The sequence below is a fragment of the Polypterus senegalus genome, chromosome 3 (assembly GCF_016835505.1).
Source record: "Polypterus senegalus isolate Bchr_013 chromosome 3, ASM1683550v1, whole genome shotgun sequence".
Taxonomy (NCBI): Eukaryota; Metazoa; Chordata; class Cladistia; order Polypteriformes; family Polypteridae; genus Polypterus; species Polypterus senegalus.
Genome location: NC_053156.1, coordinates 189,793,918 through 189,814,235, shown reverse-complemented (window position 1 = coordinate 189,814,235; position 20,318 = coordinate 189,793,918). Strand labels below are relative to the sequence as shown.

The window sequence follows — 20,318 nt, the reverse complement described above, 5'->3', positions numbered from 1 at the left end:
TTCCTGAGTTTGAATCATGCATACCTTAGGCATTCCTCACCCATAGTCACCCTTCTGGCATCCATGATTAATAAAAAACTTTCAAAACATTATAACAAAGAAGTTAAATATCAACAAGCATAATTTGCTTCATAATGTATGTGTTACCTTTATTTCTTATTTCAAACATTGTTGCTGAAGGGCAAAAATAAAAAGAATTTCCATAATGAAAATAACATGAAAGCTTCAAAGCTCTACTACTGTTGTCAAAAGGATATCTTTTTGTTTCCTGAGGTTAAGTTTTACTTAAAATGAGAGCAGACAAACATCCCTGCCCATCATCTCAGACATTCTGAGTTCAGATAATAACATCTATGCACCTGATGAGATAAGCAGTGCCTGTAGAATGAAGCCACATTTCCAGTCATGGCATAACAGCTAGACTCCCAAAGTATTTGCTGTAGCATCATGGGCACTAATATATACTTGACAAAGATAGCTCTCACGAGACACAGACAGAGACCCAGAAACTATGTGCTACATCACCAAAGTTATTCAGATTAAAAGCCCACGCTTTTAATGTAAATTATTTCATTTCATTCATGCATATTTTACTAGTGATTCCTCACAATTATTTCATGAATTTAACAAGTTAATTTGAGAAAAGCCAAGCAAAATGACACCTTTTATTGGCTAACTAAATTCCAGGTAGTAGCAGTACATTTCGGTGTCTTGTATGTCTGTTGTACTAGGGTGTTGTATCGTGTTAGCCATTATGAATGTAGAGAAAAGCCAAGCATTTACAACATCCTAGTACTACAGACAAGTTAAGTTGGAACTTTTTCTCTATATCAAAATACAGTAAGTAACATTAAAATGTACTTATAACTTGAAAGACATTTAAGTGATACTCTGCTTCTCACCCTGTCTACTTATAATGATGATAAGATGAGGCCAACTACTTGTGTACTGGACCCCATCCTAACCACACTTCTTAAATTACAACAATAATAAATACATCCCTTGACATTAGCTTTGTGCCAGTCTCTTTAAACATTTAAACATTGCTTCTGTAACCCCAATGTTAAAAAAGTCTGGTTTTAATGCTGACAGTCTTAACAATTTTCTGCCTGTTTCTCACTTACCTTTTCAGTCAAAAGTTCTTAAGTATGTTGTAGCCTTCCAACTCCCCAATTGCTTAACTCCTGATAAAGACATGACATTCTACTATCCAGAACATTCTGGGAATCTCTGACATTGCCTGCAGTAGTTTAAGTCCTGTCTGACTGATAGGCAAGAGTTTATTAGTCTTGGCAACAACAGATCCTTATAAATAAAATGAATAATAATAATAATAATAATAATAATAATTATTATTATTATTATTATTATTATTATTATTATTATTATTATCCAGCACAGTGCCAGTCACATAAGGAGTTCCTCGAGGCTCTGTCCTCAGCCCTCTGTTCTTCTGTATCTATATACTTCCCCTTGGCCATATTATTTGAAGCTTTAGATTTCAATGTGACAAGTGAAACTTTATCAGAGCTTTCCCAGCTCATAACTTGTCTCAGTGAAATTAAATCTTTGTTGGAGCAGAACTCTTTAAAATTAAATTACACCAAAATTGAACTCCTACAAATTGGAACTAAAGTGCAACTCAAGAAATGAACTCCTTTCCAATTACTCTTGATGACGATCTTATCAGACCTTCTTCTAATACAAGGAATCTTGGTGTGATTCCTCCATTTCTTACCACATAAACCATATTAAGAAACTTTCGTACTTCCACCTCTGAAACATATTCCATTATACATTCCTTTCCTTTTCTAATGCTGAGAAACTTGTTCACACTTTTACCACATCTTGTATTGATAATTGTATCTCCCTCCTGGCAGGTACCCCTTCAAATCTTATATCACAGCTCCAGTTGATTCAAAACACTGCTGCAGGAGTCCTTACATGAACCAGCAACAATTAGCACATAACACCCATCCTGCTTTGCCTCCACTGACTCCCTGTGTCTTACAGGATTGAATATAAAGTTCTATTAATAATCAACAAAGCTTTAAATGGCCTCCATCACTATGTTCCTCTTCGCTCAGTAAGGTCCTCTGATTCTTTTAATCTTGTTGTGCCCTACACTAACCTGCACTCTGTGGGTGACAGGGCCTTCAGCTCTACAGCACCCAGACTTTAGAACAACCTCCCAAAATTAAGTAGATCAGCTGACTCAATTCATTCGTTTAAAAAAACAACTTAAAACTCATTTATTCAGGAAGGCTTTTAACTTAACCTAAAATTCTCCCCTTTCTTTCAGTCCAGATGCTCAGGAGAATGTGTGTGTGTATTGAATTTAGTATTTATTATCTTTTATTCTATATAATGCTTTGTATATCCTGTATTTATCTGTTTTAGTGTTCTATGCAGAAAATATTTATATCAAATGTTATATATACCTGCTATTTTTATGAGACTCCTCATGCCTTGAGCATGGGAAAGGCACTATATAAATAAAATGCATCATTATTAATATTATTATTATAGCTACAGCTATAACAATTTACTTGATTGTTCGGGCCAAAAAGTTCTTTCTTCATTATCGCTTTTTCTATATATCCTCATATAAAGACAGAAGCAGTGATAAATCTGTTATTTAACATTTTTTCTCATGAATTAAATGGCAAAAAGTAGCTGGTATGTGCATTATACTAAGCTATGACTTTAAAACTATTCCAGTATCTTTGCACTACTTTTTTATATTTATAAACATACCAAAGCTATTTTTCAGTGGTAGTTCCGTATTAAAGGCCAGTGGAGCACAATCACATCAGATGTTGTTCAAAATAAGTACTGTAATAAGCTTACTTCAGTAATTTAGCTTATTAAAATATTCAAAACAAGCCTCAGCTCTGTCTCCTAAAGCAATTTTTCCCCAATTTTCTATCATATATTCAATGTAATCTTTTCTAGTAAAATGCTGCTTTTTGTAGTATGTGACATTGTCGAGGACTGCAAGACTGTTTCCAGCTGAGAGGCTGGACCAATCGGCCTTGCAGTGTTTAGAACATAAAACAAAATGTGTAGTTCAAAAACACTGCAAGAGAGTTGATAAATAAGAATAAATGATATAATCAGAGCTAAAATTAAGGGCATACATTTGTAGTCAAAGAGCAGAAACAAAGTCTAAACAACACAAGGTATTCACAGACTTGGACTTGGACAACCAAGAAGTGCATTATGCTTATCTTTATACTTTCGACTCAGTTACAGCACATGTTGTATGCTTCCGGTTGTGCTTACCTAAAAACAGTATAGCAACCATCAACAAATTGACCTTTTTCAAAGAAATTTCTTCATTGTATATGAAGATTCCAGTGACCTTACTTTAAACAATAAACGTGTTTCCAGAAAGCTATGTAGGTGCAACTTAACCATTTCTCTCAGGAAGCCCGCAATGAGTATAACAATAGCACAAACTATTATTCCATTTTAATAATGTTCTTAACCTCTTTAGCTTTTGCTGAAAAAGTGTGTGCTCCCCCATAACCTAAAAAGCTAACATTCACATGACATGCAGTCTACCCCAAACATTGAGACAAATATTGAGAAATAAGATCATTCCAAAAATATTTTCTATGCCAAGGAGAAGTCTGTTCCAGAATTTGTTCCCACAATGAAAATGACTGCTGGTAGTAAGAGATCTTAAGGTTGGAAGTCATACTGAAGTCACATCGGATGTTGGCTTTGAAAAATAAAAACCTCTGAAACCAAAGATTCTTACATTGTTTGAGATATTTAACATTTTGTTTAAAATCAAAGAGGAGTACCTTTACCATCTGATGCCACCCAACACATGTTTGTATTATTTCCAACCTAAAAATAATAATAATAATAATAATAATAATAATAATAATAATAATAATAATAATAATAATATACAATTAGTTTTTCGCCCGGAAATGGACAACTAACATGCTATAAATACATTAATGAAACAGTAACCATGGCAAAGGTGTTGTTTAATTACTAGTGATTCATATACACATACATATAAATGTCATAGTTTTGCTGCATTTTTCAGACACTACGTCATGACTAACACATATTTTCCTTGCAAGGGAGAACATGACAGTTCAGTGGTGTACCAAGGAGCATTTGATAATGGAGTTCAACTTGGCAGGTCAGCTTTTTGGTCAGAATTTTCTTTCTGAATCAGTAACTCTTTTATTCAGATGAATATAAACTCAGGCATACAGGTAGGTTGTTATGCTTTGAGGGAGGATGAGATGCAATTAGCCGAGTTTTTCTTACATTCATCAAAATTCAAACTGCAGATACAATTGCAATGTGTTTTTAACAGATAAGGAGAGATTTAGTTCAGCATTTTTACTTGCCAGCAGTCCCTACATTTTCATCTCTGGCTCCATCATCATCTTCTCAAACATCTTGAAACATTTTGTTAGCTTTTATCCATAAAGTTGTTAGTTGTGAAAGTTAAAGTTAAAGTTAAAGTTAAAGTTGTTGTGAGTTTCAGGTCAACAACATGGAGCAACTTTGAGGGTGTTTTCAATGAAGTGGTGACTTTTATAATCTCCCAGGTATTTAGGTATCAAAATCAAACACAGTAATCATCCCCAATGATATTTTTATCTTCTGAAACTAATTGCTTCTTGTCAAATTCTGTTCAGAAATATATTGTGTTTGTTGTATTTAAAAGACAATGAGTACCTTTATATTGTACATTACTTTTTGTATTGGGTGTAAAATAAAACTGTAGAAATTTAGGCCAACAAGAGATTACAATAAACATTACAAAATTGCTTGTTTGTATTCTTTTAAAATATTTGTCCATGTACTATAACTGATTTTTTTTCTTTTTTTTAATCTATACAGCACATAACCAATTTGGCAAGGTACTAAGGAAAGGTGCATGGACAATGTTTTTGGCAAAAATTTACTAATTAACAGCTTAGACTAATTAAGTATCTTTGTGTTTTGTAAAAAATGTGCTAAAAGGAGTTAGTGCTTTTAACTAAGCCATATGGAAAATGACACTGAACACTAGTGATTTGCAAATGTTTCAAAAATAACAGGATTCAGCCGTCTTATCTTGGGTTAAATGTTATATTTTCCTCTGTGGCTGTGACTAATGCAAGGTACATATACTTTGAAGGTGCATCCTCAAGTCTTAACCTCTGAAATATGGGTTAACTGAGATGAATTTAAAGGCTTTTGTCAGAGCTGGAACCGCAAAGTTGTTTTCGTAGAATGCAGAATTGCATTAGCAGTGGAAAGTACTTTTTGGTGTGTGCAGTAAGTTGTTTTGAATGCATTACTTAGTTGTTTTAAAATTGTTGCCTTGGCTAAGCATTCTGTAATTGATTTCTAAAATAAAACCATTTCCCCGTAAGACCCAATTTCCTTTGCAAAACATAATATTCTGAAATCTGCTGAATCCAATTCAGGGTCATGTCAGGCTGGAATCCATTCTGGCAGCACAAAGTATCCATTCTACTCCAATACTCAGTGCAATTACATTCACACCTTGCTTCATATACACATATTTGATTATACACCACCAGTTTTTAGTTGCTAGTTCACCTAATCTGCAGGTCTTCAAGTTCTTGAAAACCCCAAGTACACATAGGGAGAAATTGCAGAACCTAAAATGTCATTGTCTGGACCAGAATTTGAGCCTAGAATTACGAAACTGTGAGGCTGCAGCTCTTATCAGCTGTATCAACCAAAACTGACTGCTACAGTTCTTTACTGTCAAAATGATTAAATCTTTTAATTATTACTCTACAGTTGTTAAAAAATTATTCCCAGAGCACAGCTAAAACTAGGACAATATATGCATTTAAATATTTATTTTGACTTTCAAACAGATTTTAAGCCAATTTTAAATCCTCCTTTTGAAATATAAAGTAATGAAAGATTTAGCCCCCTCTCCCTTAGAGAGCTTATTAATGACTGTATGCCAGAGCACACACTGCAATCACAAGATGTAGGCCTTACTTAAATTCCATGGGGTAAACAAAGCTAATGAATTAGGAAGTGCCTTTAGCAACATGATTTTCAAGCTCTGGAAAAATCTGCCTACTCATATGCATCATTGATTCTGCCATTTAAACCAAGACTAAAATTTTACTGCTAGCATACATCTAGTGGCGCTAACGAGGCTGTTAATATTGTTTTTAATAACTGTGGCCTACCAGGGAATTACTAGTTATGATTGTTCAAAGGAACATTTTTGTAAAGATAGCCCTCATGGCCTTGGAATAAAATGTCTGAATGGATATGGTAGATGACATTTATAAACTTTGTTTTATTTCACCAAAATCATTGCCTTTAGCATGTATTAAAATTAATTATGGAAACCTGACTAAGAATCTGTCAATGTGAACTTTTACATTCTCCACTGGTGTGTGAGAGGTTTTTCTTTTTAAGCTCTAGCTTCTCCCCACAACAATGCAATGCCAAGGAGGTTGTGTTAATTGGCCTTGTTAGTATGAGTGTAAGCAAGGGCATGGGTGAGTTTAGAGTGTTGTTCAGGAAGTGAAAATCAAACCCAAACACACCCTTACCCACGACCCACCTGTTTTTCGCAACAGATTGTACTTGTATATGAATTCAGCCTATGCTCACTTTTCATTTCCTGATTCCAAACAACTATGTTATGCTACTGAATAATAAACAGGACATTAGCTTCCAGTAACGCATAGGTGGTTGTGTCCAATGAGTCACGTGTTGCGATTCCAGCCCAGCCAGTGACTGTATCTGTTTTGCAAGGTAAATTCTTTATTTTGTGATCATTTTTTTAAATTAAAATCATAAAACAACCAAATGCAGACAGTGTACACAAATAAATTATATAAACTAAATCAAATAAAATTTGATTTGCCACCTTAAATTATACACATAATTCAAATTGTTGTGAAATGCTTAGTTCACAACAACACTGCTGGCTTGAATAAGAGAGCTACTGTTGTCAATCACAGGCTTGTAGGTGGCAGTAAGATGGCCAGATTTGCCCAGTATACTGCAGGTTGTCATTTAAAGCATTGATATTTGAATAGAGCATGTCCAGCTTGTTGTGTCCATAATGGAACATGCTAATTTAAGTATGTTGGTTTCTTCTGATATTCCTCTGCTTAAAGCACCAACATTCTAGGGTCAGAATGATTCACTCATTGTAATATTAGTATAAAGTGAATAATTTCTGTTCCCGAGTTAATAAACATTAACCAGGATAATGTAACATCTATTTCAATGACTGGGTGACACATTTTAGTTTTAATCATAATGTGCTTGCTGTTAACCATTATTCATTCACTAATTTTCACCTTACTTTTATAGTTGTTCCAGATCTTCACTCTTTCCATCTTTGAGCCGTATCTTCTATAAGATGCAACAGGTGGCAGTGATCGCAGTGCTACATTCTGAGAATGGAAACATTTAATACTTTCATATTCCACTTCTCAGAGTTCCTTACATTATCAAATGTTTTAGATGTAGATAACCTTGAAATTCTCTTTGATCACTCTTTGACAACTTTCAAGTTCACGGCTTTTCCAGAAAGCAGTTGAGACGGACTGATTGCCTAGTCTGTGTCTATGGCAACAGCAGCATATCTTTAATTTAAAAATTAACTTAAATTTATGGTTACAAGACAGAGGTCATATCTTAGTATTAATAAGAAATAAAAAAATAATAGATAGATAGATAGATAGATAGATAGATAGATAGATAGATAGATAGATAGATAGATAGATAGATAGATAGATAGATGCATCAAAAATGTGCAGTAGCTACGTAATGTTATCCGCAGCATGATGGCTTGGACAACCTTTGTGTGATCTGGATGAACCAATTTCTTTATACCTCAGTGTAAGCTTTGCCAGCAGCTTGGCATCTAAATTCATTAATGGAATAAGGAGATAGAGCAGTGGGTCTTTTCCTTATTTTAATAATAGATTCATTAAAACTGAGTTAATTGTGGGGTGTAATTTAATACTCAAGACTGAATTATGTAATATCTTCTGAAGAGAAAGCAACAGTTGATCCCCAAATCTTAAAAGTACTTCTGGTGCCAGCCCATCTGGACTCAGTGAGCATATCTGTGGTATAGGTACTGGGGAGTAGCAGCAGGTGAAAACAATCTGCCATGAAGATGCACCATCTCCGGGTTGATGCAAGGTGGTCATTAGTCCATGTGTTACCTTGCCATCAAGTGTGGGCAGTCTGATTGCCTTATAATAAGCCCAGAGTGGAAATCAGGAGATCACATCTACAACAGCTCCCCAGCCCATAAAGGGGAGCGCAAAAACAAGAAAGGAAAGAAACAGACAGTTAGAGGGGAGGTTAAAGTACAGGAGAAGCATGCAGGAGAAAGAGAGGTGGACTGGAGTAGAGCCCCAAGGAGGAGCAAGTGGGTATCGCTCACAAGAGGGCTGTGGGTCACTCATGTTGAGCATCTTTGGAAGCAGGAGCGACCATTATGCACTGAAGGTGCTCTCACTGGGTGGAGCCTAGATTGGCAGTGGTTCGGGCAAAGCAGGGCTCGGAGATTGCCCGTGGACACCATGAGATTGGCGGCAGGTGACACTGACCAGATGAGATGGGAGTCTGCACCTGCTGGTCAATGTCTCTCCAGGCTGCGAGGTCCGAATAGGACAAGTCAGAGAGGTGTCAGTTTTAAAGGAAGACGCCAGAGCTTGTGGGATTTTTACTTTATTTTTAACAGATTTTTCTATTTATTGATTTTAACCTCCACATGAACACTCTTTTTACGGATTATGTATTTATTGACAGTTTTGAGCACTGCACTTTGGGACACTTGTTTTATGGATTTTTTTTATAATAAAATGCAGTTTTCACCATCCCCTTGCTTGGTGTGTTTTGCCCTCATCTACCAAGCTCATCCCGGTTATGACTATCAACGGTGTCTGGCTCAAGAGGCTTCTAAAAGCAAAGAGTGAGCAAGGAGCCGACAAGCACCATCACAATCCCACATTCATGGGTGTCAATCCCTCCCTCAGCCTGTTGCCCATCACCAGGGCATTGAGCATAACAATACAAAAAGAAAGTTCAGTAGGGCCACCAGTCTCAAGCTCAACCCCACCACCACCTAGGCATACAAACAAAAACAAAGGACTATCCCACTCACAAACAATCTGAAAAAGCAGCAAATCTTACAATAAACCCATCATTCTCTATTATCTGACACCCCATGTTTGTTAAACATGCATACATATCAATACCACAGTAAAACTCACACAGCCACTTGATTAAGCTGAAAATTGAGATGTAAGTAGGCAGTAGTATATTAAAACTATCCACTTCTTTGTAAGGAAACATCAAATGTATTATTCTAAAAAAAAAATATCTGAACAAAACATTCTATTTATTTAAAATACTATAACAATAGGTAACAAGTCTAAAAAAAATGTAATACTAGGACACTAAGCATGTGTGATAATTAACCCTGGGAAAATTCCAGTCAGTTGAAAGTTGTCTATCACTTCCATGGCCTGCTTCGGGACATTGAAGGTAACACTTCCTGAAGCATGGGACAGCTTAAGTTCTACAGGGTATAAAAGGAAAGGGCATAACGTTGCAGCATGATAATCAGATAAAATCCTTGTTAAACAAGCCATAGTTTTTTCAAAATTTAATTTGCATTGCTGCCTTCTGGGTTGTCTTGATCCCAAGCAAATGCTCAATGCACCACCTTTTCTGGTCTTTAAGTTCAGCAACTTTGGTTTTTAAAGATGCCAGGTGACCCTCCAGAGACTAGATTCATTTGTCCTGTTGTCCCAGTGTCTATATCAATTCCCCAGTCTCTTGTGAAAGTATTCCTTGGTCAATTTGTAGCCAAGTCTCATTGAAGAGAACTGAGCTCATCCTTAAAGCTCTGCTGGATAGAGTCACATGTTGTTGAGAGTTGCTACTTTATGTTTTCCAAAAAAGGTTCCTGTCATTGTTGCACTAATTTCCACAGACTTTGCTCAGAGAATAATCTTTGATGATCGCATTGGAAGGTGTGTTAAGTGTAAGATTAAAGGGATTTTTGTTTTTGCACCAAGGAGCTATCAAAACTGCTGGATCACAATAAAGAGAGCAGGGTTTGTGCCTGTGCTTGCATATTCTCCCCTTGTCCGCATAGATCTGCCCCAGGTGCTTCAGTATTCTTACACCTTGCTTTAGAAAACCATGTTATTATCGCTTTTCTTTTCTCTGTTTCTTACATTAAAAGAGTTGTGCATTTCTGCTTTTGTCCTAATGGGAAAAAAGTACACTTGGGCTAGTAAACAGGAAAGAGGAAGGGGCTTGAGCCACTGCAGTCACCCCATTCTGCACATCCCTGTCTCTACTGGAAGAAATAGGTGGGTATAAAAAAAAAGAATCAAAAATAAAACCATGACAACATATTCCCACTTTGAAAGAGGACCGTTAATATACAAAGGAAATAAAACTGCCAAGAAATGCCTCCATCAGATTCATCCAGTAAGTGTGCCAACACAGCATTCAGCTAGAATTAATTGTAATTCTGTAGTTTTTTGAGCATAGAAGCATTATTTGTTCATTACATTAAATATGTTTGCTGCATAATAGTGCTATTAGGCTTACTGTTAATTCAATAAGGGTTTTACACTTAGCTTTCAAAGTGGCTTCCTTGTATTTGAGTAAGGGTTCCTCTGTAAAAATTACTGAAAAAATAAAATAATCAAATAAAATAATCAAACTGCCTACTGTATTCCGTCTCTTCTCTTGAGCCTGTGCCAAAAACAACACATGCAAGATGAATGCCAGTTCATTACTTTCACTATTCTATAAGTGAGTCTATCTGAAGGTGTTTGAGTATGTGAATGACATCTCCCTTTGATGATAATGTTAAAAGCTATTTTACTATGAAGGCTTGACTTCTGCACATGGGGGACACTACAATCGCTCTTATCAGAATTTAAGCCCTCTAAGACCAGCATGCTCACGACAGGGTAGAAACATTCCTGTCAGAAAAATACTCTCAGTGGTGCTGTGATGTGAATTCAACAGATCGATTCTCACTTGTCTCTGTGGAGCATTTCACCACTGAATACGAAGTGCAGGACACCAAAGGCTCAAAAAAGTAAAACTTGTTAAGACAATTCACACATGTTGTCATCAGTGACTCTACAAGAAGGATGTCTTATTTTAGTTCAAATACCTGTGATTCTCGTAGCTACAGTACAGCTATTAGAAAATTGCAGTTGAATAAAAAAAAAACAATAAAAAGGAAATGGTCAAAATATTACTACAGTGAAGATTAAACAACAGACGTACTTACACTTGTAATCTACAATTCTATACTTTAACTGCTGATGAACATTTATTAAAATTAAAAACATGCAATCTTGCATTATGTCCCTGGCAGACCACTTTATAGTTGTTTTGTTGCCACTCAGTCGGTGTGGGTGATTTTACAAATGGTACCACACAACTGTCATGATGTGCCTTTAGGCTGTGCCTATTTATTGTGCAATTTCTGCTTTAAAGAATTACACCATGAGCACCCTGGAGTCTTTCTAGGTGAAGACATTTTGTATTTACAAGCTTCTAGACAGTAGAATTTTTCATCTTTCAGTGTAAAGTAGTGCCATGCCAGAGGCATGTCAACCTGGAAGCTGTGCCTCCCCCATTCTTGGGAGAATTTAATAGCATGTATTTTAAACAGGAACAGTACATAATGGAAGAACGTAGTAGTATGGATGATTATTACAATTTCTCTGTAATTTGTTAGTTTCTCTAACTTTATTACCCTGGGTGTAACACAGTTCATCCACAACATATTTTCCCAAGCTCATGTGAAACTCCAGGGTGAGTGTGTGCAGTGTTAAATTGAGACCCCATCCAGGATTGTCACCTACCTTACACCTGATTTTGCCATCATGTGTTTCCTTACTACAGTCTTAGCAGCTCAGATAATGAGAAAATGTAGTGTTAATTTGTATGAAAGAAGACTATAACTACACTGTATGTACTGCAAGGCCAGGGGCATTATTGAGCCATATTCAAGCTGAGAATGAATGCCAAGAAATAAACATAGTATTAAAAAGAGGTTTATTAATAGCATGAACTCAGTACAAAATGTCACAAAGAAAAGAGTTAACTTGCTACTCCTCTGGATGTCTATTATAACATGAACCCTTGTCCAACCACTGGACCACCAAGTACCACACAGACAGCAAAATTCAGCCTGTTTTTCACCTTCCAAAACCTTCTCTCCTTAGTCTGTGGCCTTTTGTCTTTGCATCAGTTGGGCTGTTGCGTTATACTCATTGCTCCCTGACCATGTGAATAAAAAGCCCCTCCAAGGTTAATTCTAAAAATTACCAAAATATTCAGAGCAACATCCAAGTCAAGGGCCAGTGTTCATCTGGACCAAGCTCGTTATATTTCTGCAATTCTTGACATATTAATGACATTTATAGCCTCTTAACTTTATGGCAGCCTCATAGCTAGATGAGTGCATTTGGAACTGTGTGCCCTTAACATTTTGGGAGAACATCATTTCCGACTGCACATCTTACAATATATTAGCTGTATTTTTGACTTAGTGCAATGATTCAGTCTTTTTATTAAATGGTTTTTATTTATTTTAAGTGTACTTTTATATGTTTAGAGGGATCACAACTTGTAAACTGAAAAAAATATACAAAAATGTAATTGTGTCTAAATAAGAAACTATTACTTTTTTTATATTTTCAAGTCAAGCTAACAACTAATTATTAAAATATGCAGCAAATGCAGAACAGTAAGGGCTACTTAAAATCTTGTATTCAGATGTATTGGTTAAACCTTTTTTTGATGTTTCAATGGGCCCTTAAAATAAAGTGGCACAGTTAATTGGTTTTTCCTCTTAATTGGGTATTTTATTTCCATAGTGGTGGTGATTACAGTAAACAGAGACAGGAGCAAATTTTCAAACCTGGGTTATCTTTCAAAAGCTGAAAAATTGTGAATCGAAATAGTATTAAAAATGTATCAATGTTTAATTATCATTTACAATATAACCTCTTTTGCAATAGACTTTGTACAAACTCCCTGAAGTGTAGATCACTTTTATAATTAGATATTCAAAGCCATTAATTTTGTACAAAACGTTTCCTTTTATTTTTCAGAAGTAAAAGAACAAACACCATGATACTCAGCTAGGTTTCTGTTTCTATTTAATGCAAAAACATCTGCACACAGGCATTGTATTATTGTGACATGCTTTTGCACATTATTAACAAAAACAGAAATACCAGTCATTCCCTTAAGTCAGCTTGGATGTCTTAAAGTACTTATCGGGTGGCACTGAGCAAGATTACAAAAGTTTAAAAAAGAGTTACAAATCACCCAGAATCCTCTGACCCTGCATTTATAAGCACACAAACTCCATGAAGAACAGAGTTATATAGAAACCAAGTAAATGGCCCAGTGACCTGCTATCTGTCCAAAAAGCCCATGCAAATATGTGCACACTTTAGTCTAATCTTCCATGAAGCTTAGAATCATTTGTGTTAGTCATACATGGCCACATTGAGCCTACTTTCATGTGATGCATTTTACTCATCTAACATCACATATATTCACTTAAAAAGATCATTTCATATGTTTTTTTCATTGCTCTCAGGCAATGGCACATCATTTATCTCAGTAAGGCGGCATGACGGCTAGGGATATGTCTGCATGCGTGAAAATCATACTGAAGCATTCATTCCATCTAGTGCTAGTACAAGCGGCGGGTAGCACAATACAAGCTGTAACCTTCTGCATCCTGAATAGGCCTCTGATATATTTTACTTTTTATACGTGCTGCAGAATTAATTTAAGCCCAAAGTTTAAGTTAACATAAATTGCTCCTACTTCAGTGTTTTGATGCACTGTTCCTTATAAGAAAAGGGATTCTTGATGTTTGGGAAGGGGAGTTTAGGAGCACTACAGGGGAAGTTAATTATTGTTTTGATTTGATAAAACAGTAATAAATTATTCAAGAATGAAACAACGGCTCCATGGTAATATGCAATATTGTGATGCTACTCTGAACATTTAAGTGATTACCCAGGCCTTTTGGCTGATAGTACAGTAAAGTTTATGCAGTTTGTGCATTTAGATTACATGCTACTATGTTCACCTTATTTGTGTTTTTCTGATATTAGTGAAATACATACTTTAGTACTGATATATTCCTTAAATGGCTGTCATAAAAAGGGAATTAACATGACACCACACTATTTCTTACAATGGCAAAGCACAAATTGGAAAAATTGACAGAAATACTGCTAGGAAATTTGGAGGAAACAAAATGTGACTAATGTGACTCTTGTGTCCTTATGTTTAGCATAACTGTCATGAAAATGGCAAGCATAATTCCTTAGGCTTTTAACTTCTACAATAATGTTTTTTGCTACCACAAAAAATGCAACATATTTTGAATCACATAAGGAGCACATATTGAATTCTTTTAATTATGAATTGAGGCATAACTAACTGTGAAAGTTACATGATGTGTCATCTTCAGCAAATGTGTAGAAATTTGATTGCATGTTGCTCTACTTTTGGCATTTTGTAAAAGTTTTGAGCCCTTTAACTACTTTGCACAAGGTGTCCTATATAGAAAACCTCTGCACTCTTCCCTTTAACCCCTATCCTCTTCCTCACAACAGTCTTAATACTAACCACTTTAAAAATCAGTTAAGTGATCAGCAGTGCAATGTGTATTAAAATGGCATTATTTTGCCCCCTTCTGGCAGATATTGGAATACCACTGTTCTGCCCAACCACTATGGTGTTCTTAATTTAAATGAATTAATGGTGAAATAATTTTCAAGAAAGTCAGATGACAATCATTATATCTAAATGCAAAACACTTCAAAGGCAATGACTTTTTAAGTAAGAGGTGTTTTTCTTTTTTTTATTGGTCTGAGAATACATATGCCATAAATGATAAACACAGAAAAGTGTAGCTGGAGATTGTTTTTATTTTACCAGTGCAAAAATTATTTTATTAATGTGATCTCTCATCAGGTAATCAAAACAAGGGAAATAAGTGAACACTCGTTTTTATGAACAATACATAAAAAATGTTCAACTACATATAAAAAAATAAACAATTACACCAGCTTAGAATGCCAAGTGTTTGGAATATTCCCAAATTCTGATCATAGGCCTGCTTTCAAAAGGCTCAAAATAAAAGCAGTTATTCTTAAAGCAGCCACCTAGCAGTGGCGGTCCAATATTTTTTTCAATAAGGTTTCTTTTTTTTTTGTTGTTGCCTGACACTTACTTTCTAAAACAAATTAATAAACAGCTCTTTGTCCTCAATTCAGTGTCTATTTATGGTCTTGCCAATATCTAGAATTTTTTCTTTTCTCAAAAAAGCTTATAGTAAAGGGAAAGCATCACCTTTGTTGTTCACATGTAATGATTCAGGCTATCTAAGATAGGGATCAGGGATGCCTTGCCAAACTGGCATAGAAAATGTATTCTAAACTCAATAAACTGCCACTGGGAATTAATAAGTGAAGATTTTAATGTAATTAAGTAATTGATTACTTGGAATGTCACTGACTTGGTGCTTTGCATTTTACAGACTAATAAAATAATAAAAGGTTAATTCAGCTACTATGCAATTAAGCTTTAACATTTACAGTGCATGTTTAATTTTAAGTGCATGCAGAAGGCAGAAATTTCAAACTCTCTGCTATTCATGTGTTAAATCAACACATGTATAAAGTTTCTATAGCTTTCATATTGTCAAAAGCAGAGAAAGAAAATCTCCTGCTCTTAAGCAATTTATTGGAAAGCAGTTAAATGGCAGTTAAAGAAAATTTATCCACACTATTGATGTCTTCCATCATCTAGAGGCCTGAATATTTCTTTTGCCTTCCACACAGTATTATTATGGTGTTGATTTGTTTCCTAAATCCAGGATGTAGAGATTTAATTAATTATTTCTGAAGACATAAACATGGGCCCCACTGTAACTGAAAACAATAGATGAATGCACACACACAACCACATGCACACGCACACACACAAAAACCCACAAACAGTAACAACAGCCCATCCCCACTATTGAAAGCAACCTGAATTAATACTTCTGGAAAAGAATGATGCCAGGAGTCTCAGTTTCTTAGAACAAATGACCTCTGTGCCCTGCTCTACTAAAACAAAGCTGGGAAGTCACACAGTAGAACTATTGATAAGGTGCTGTCTAGCTTAAACCAATGATAAAACTAAGTGAGCAGAATTTAGTGCCTCTGATGTGAAATGGGAAAGAAGCCTAATTACAGAAATGACATTGGGCACCCTGCTGTCTCATTAGGGTAGGTGTAGGTTATTTCACTTACAGAAATCAATCTGACCACTTTCTTTAATGATAAAATCATGCTTTACCATTTATATTTTTGGAATTGAATAAAAAAAAATGGTGGCAAGACTTTGGAAGACTTATGTTTTAACATGCAAAAAAGATATGTGTTTGTATTTTTTAATATCAGTTACTCTAGTTGTTCCGTTACTCGCACATGGTTGCAACAAATAAAATTAAATTCACTACTTATATATTCAAATAAATACTGTAATTACAGACAGGCAAAATGTCTTGCCAGCACAAGCAAAGAAAAGTTTATAAAGTACCTTTGGTGATGAGCATCACCCTTACATATACAGTATAGAACCACAAGCTTTTGTAGATATCCATAAATATACATTCTGAGCACAGACAGATTAAATGGCTTGCAAAAAAGTCACACAGAGAGCCATTGGTGGTCTTTGAATCCGCAATCATTTTCAGTACCGCTCTTTGTCTATTAGGCTACGGGAGCAGGAACTTAATTGAAACACATATATCCTCTTAAAAAGAAAAGCAGTTTATTACTGTGGCTTCAGAGAGACGACAAGCTGATTTCAATATGACATTCCTTATTCCATGCAGGCACCTGTTTGTGTAAGTGACAGCTGACAATATAACAAATACGACTTTTTTGATTTCTTTAAAATAGGTAACTTTATGAAAATATAAGTTTACAATCTGAAATCATCTTCACAATATGTTTTAAGCACTTTTTAAATGACATTTTGAATTTCTAATGATTTATGCTGCATTCCCCCATTTACATAAATACATACACAAGAGCTGTAAGGTAATAGGCACAAACACTCTTTTGAGCATATATGAACACGGGCATATACACTGCATATTTCTCTGTAATATAATTTATGAATTCTAAACTTTTTATGCAGTTAGAAATGTTGCTACAGGAAAAAAAACTTGACAGTCCCCAAGACTGCAGACAGAATTTTAATAGTAGAGTGTTAGTGGTGGGCCTATACTTACATTATAGACCAGTTCATAACACTGTTGTATGTTGTGAAAAGAGATTAATGTTCTTTCATCATTTTGTCAAGTTTGTGTACTTAAACACGTATATCAACACTGTATTCAATATATTCAATGTATTCAAGGCAAGGATCTTAAAGGGATGTCATTGTTATCAAAAGTACCAAAAAACTAAAATGGTAAAATTCCTCCTTGTATTTAACAGTTTGTAAAATGATGCAGTTCTCCAAAGTATTTCAGTTTGAAGTAATACACAAATATTTCTATTGACAATCCACATATAATGCTTTTTTAAAATCTATTTTAGTCACTTTAAAACTATTCTAAAAGTTTATCACTTGTGGTATAACTTAGTGTAAGTTTAATTATTAGTTTTCATGATTTTTTTTTAAAAAAAGAACCAAAATAGTATCAAGTATTTAAAATAAAATGTTTGGAGATAAATGTTACATATGTGTGCACACATTTTGAAATATCAAAGTTTTGGAGCCACTCTACAACCTCTTCTAAGAAAGAAAATTGTGATAGATCATACAGCACGCAAGGTATTTTTATGTGCAGCACAACGTTAGCTAAGCAAAAACTTCAAAACAAAATTAAAAGTAACATTAAATACAAAGAAGTACTGACAAACCTTTAGTCTATAGCACTTGGCATAATGTGTTCATCCTCGATTGTCAACTTAATTCCAATGACTTGCATCCATAATTACACAAAAGTTAAACAAGTCATATTTACCTCGTGCATCAACTTAAAATTTCAAGGACATCCCATGTCCCTTCTGTACTGTATAATGGACAAGCTTTCTTACATTCCTTAATTACCAATTCAAACTTTTCCAACTAACTTTTGCAAACAATAGGACGCAACATCGAGCAGCACTCAAACGCCGTTTAAACTCGGTTCTTACCTTGGAATGAACAAATGTGCAAAAAAAGACGGGGGTCTGCTGCTCTGATCGCTGCGGAGAAGCTTTCCTCTCTCGCTAGTGTTTGGGCTCTTCTCTCCGGCATCAAACGGACTCTGAGCCTCCCCCCTTCTGCTCCTAGCCACCAGTCCAACATCCTGGATAGGTCCATCTCCAGAAAAGCACCCTCTTGAGGATTCGAGCTCCCACAGCCTGTCTTCACCAGCTTGTCCCCAATTTCGATGACCAGCTGATTAGATTTCCGGGTTGCCCGGCTTAGCCCCATATTCAGGACCTTGGAGAGTGGTCGCTTGCGTTTGGAAAGTGGCGATGGTGGATCGCCTGTGGAGTTTCTTGCCTCCGAACTTTTGGGCTGTTTGGGTCCTTCATCCATTAGTGCTGCTACAGCTTTTTGCAGCGGTGGACAGTGCATTATCAGCCACGATCTTACTGTGTAGCAGGTACTATAACTCTCACAATTGCTGTTGAGTGGGCGCTTCAAAAAGACTGAGAGGTAGAGGCGAAATAAAGCAGGAATAGTGAAATCTACCGCCAGATTTTTCCTTTTGAGTCTGGACATGTACGTCTGATTGAAGTCCCTTTTCAGAGTGAAATTTTCATTTCCGTTTACAAGCGGCATCTTTTCTGAGGTATACTCCAAATTGGCCACTGCCACCGCTATTATGAAAATTAGAAAAGAAAGCACCCCTATGGTCATGATATTAAGTTTTTGTTTTGATTTTTCTTTCTCTTTTAGCAATCCGCTTTAAAAGAAAACACTTACACCCGTACAGTTATTAGCCGCGATTTTCACGTTTCTTAACGTTTTTGCTAAACCGTGGCTGCACCTTTCCAGACTGTCATGCAGTAAACTTCCATCCCCCAGTGTGAAGTTCCACTGATCGATTCTTTACGTCTCTGTTAATGTGTGTGCGTTTGCATTCAGATATCTTCTTTAAAATAAAGCCTGAATTGTTGATTGATTTTTATTGAAACGTGCGCCCGTCACTATGCTTCGAAGATTCTTTTCCATTACTCCAAATCGGATAAACAATATGTGTACGCCAGGAGTGAAGACCAAAGGACGAAGAAAAAAAAGTTTTACTGCAAGGCGGAAAAAAACATTGCATTTGTGCAGAATGACTTTACCTGCGCTACTGCTTTTCCATCCGATATCCCTCAGCTGAAAAATAATCGGCTCGGCATCTCCATCTCAGTGTCTTGGTGTGTACTTTACTTATTCCATAATGATTTACCCTCCGGTTCTAGTGCATTTAAGTCCCACCCTTGTCCATCCCACATGACTAAACCGTGCTTTTACGTTTGTCTACGAGTGCAGTAGCTCCCCAAAGCTGTGAGCAGACAGACCCCAACAGTTCGCCCCTGCTTAGCATGCGTCACAAACCGCAACCAACCAGCTACGGGCAAAAATATAAATGCGATTTTACGAGCAGAAAATTCTTTAGGGGGCTTCTTGATGATCTTTCGGAAATACAGTTATGGTAAATGGGGTGCGTTTGTCGAGACTGACTCACATCGCCTTTTATTTGGCAGTATTCAGTTTGATCACCGGGATGACGGTTGCTGTGCGTTTCTGGAGACTTTCTCTTAATGAGCAGCAATAAATCACTGGGTTTTACTCAGAGATCTGGCGTCCGAAATCGCGCTTGACTGCAGGTTTTGCTCTCTAAATCCCACTGCCAATCCACCTGTCTACGCCGTTTGTTTATGGTACTTATTTCACCGCTGGTGCGCTTCTTCCGTAAAATAAATCAGCTAATATGTGCCTCAGGAGTTCTCCTGCTTTCTGCCAACGCGCCTGCCAGCGGACCACTGCGGAATGCCAGTCTGCAGCATCTCTCATCTGGTCAGGTTGGGGTATCCCCTGAGCCTGCTCGTCTTTTATTGGGACACTTTTTCATTGCAATGGTCGTCGCTTTTGTGTCTCTATGTGCGCTTTTTGAAGCATTGAAATTATAATTTATAACGGCTGCATGACGCCACAGTCTTCGGATGTTGCTTTATTATGTCTTGACTGTAGTTAGAAAGCAGACT

General features: G+C 36.1%; 1 protein-coding gene across 3 annotated transcripts in view; it reads right to left on the bottom strand.

The window, feature by feature from the left end:
• alk (ALK receptor tyrosine kinase) overlaps positions 1–20,069 on the bottom strand; it is a 1,762,427-nt gene extending 1,742,358 nt beyond the window's left edge. For all 3 annotated transcript variants that reach the window (XM_039748331.1, XM_039748332.1, XM_039748333.1), the window contains exon 1: positions 18,267–20,069. In XM_039748331.1, coding sequence (XP_039604265.1) covers positions 18,267–18,981 — 715 coding nt within the window. In that variant the 5' untranslated portion in view covers positions 18,982–20,069. The remainder of the gene's footprint in view (positions 1–18,266) is intronic.
• Positions 20,070–20,318: the final 249 nt, after the last annotated feature.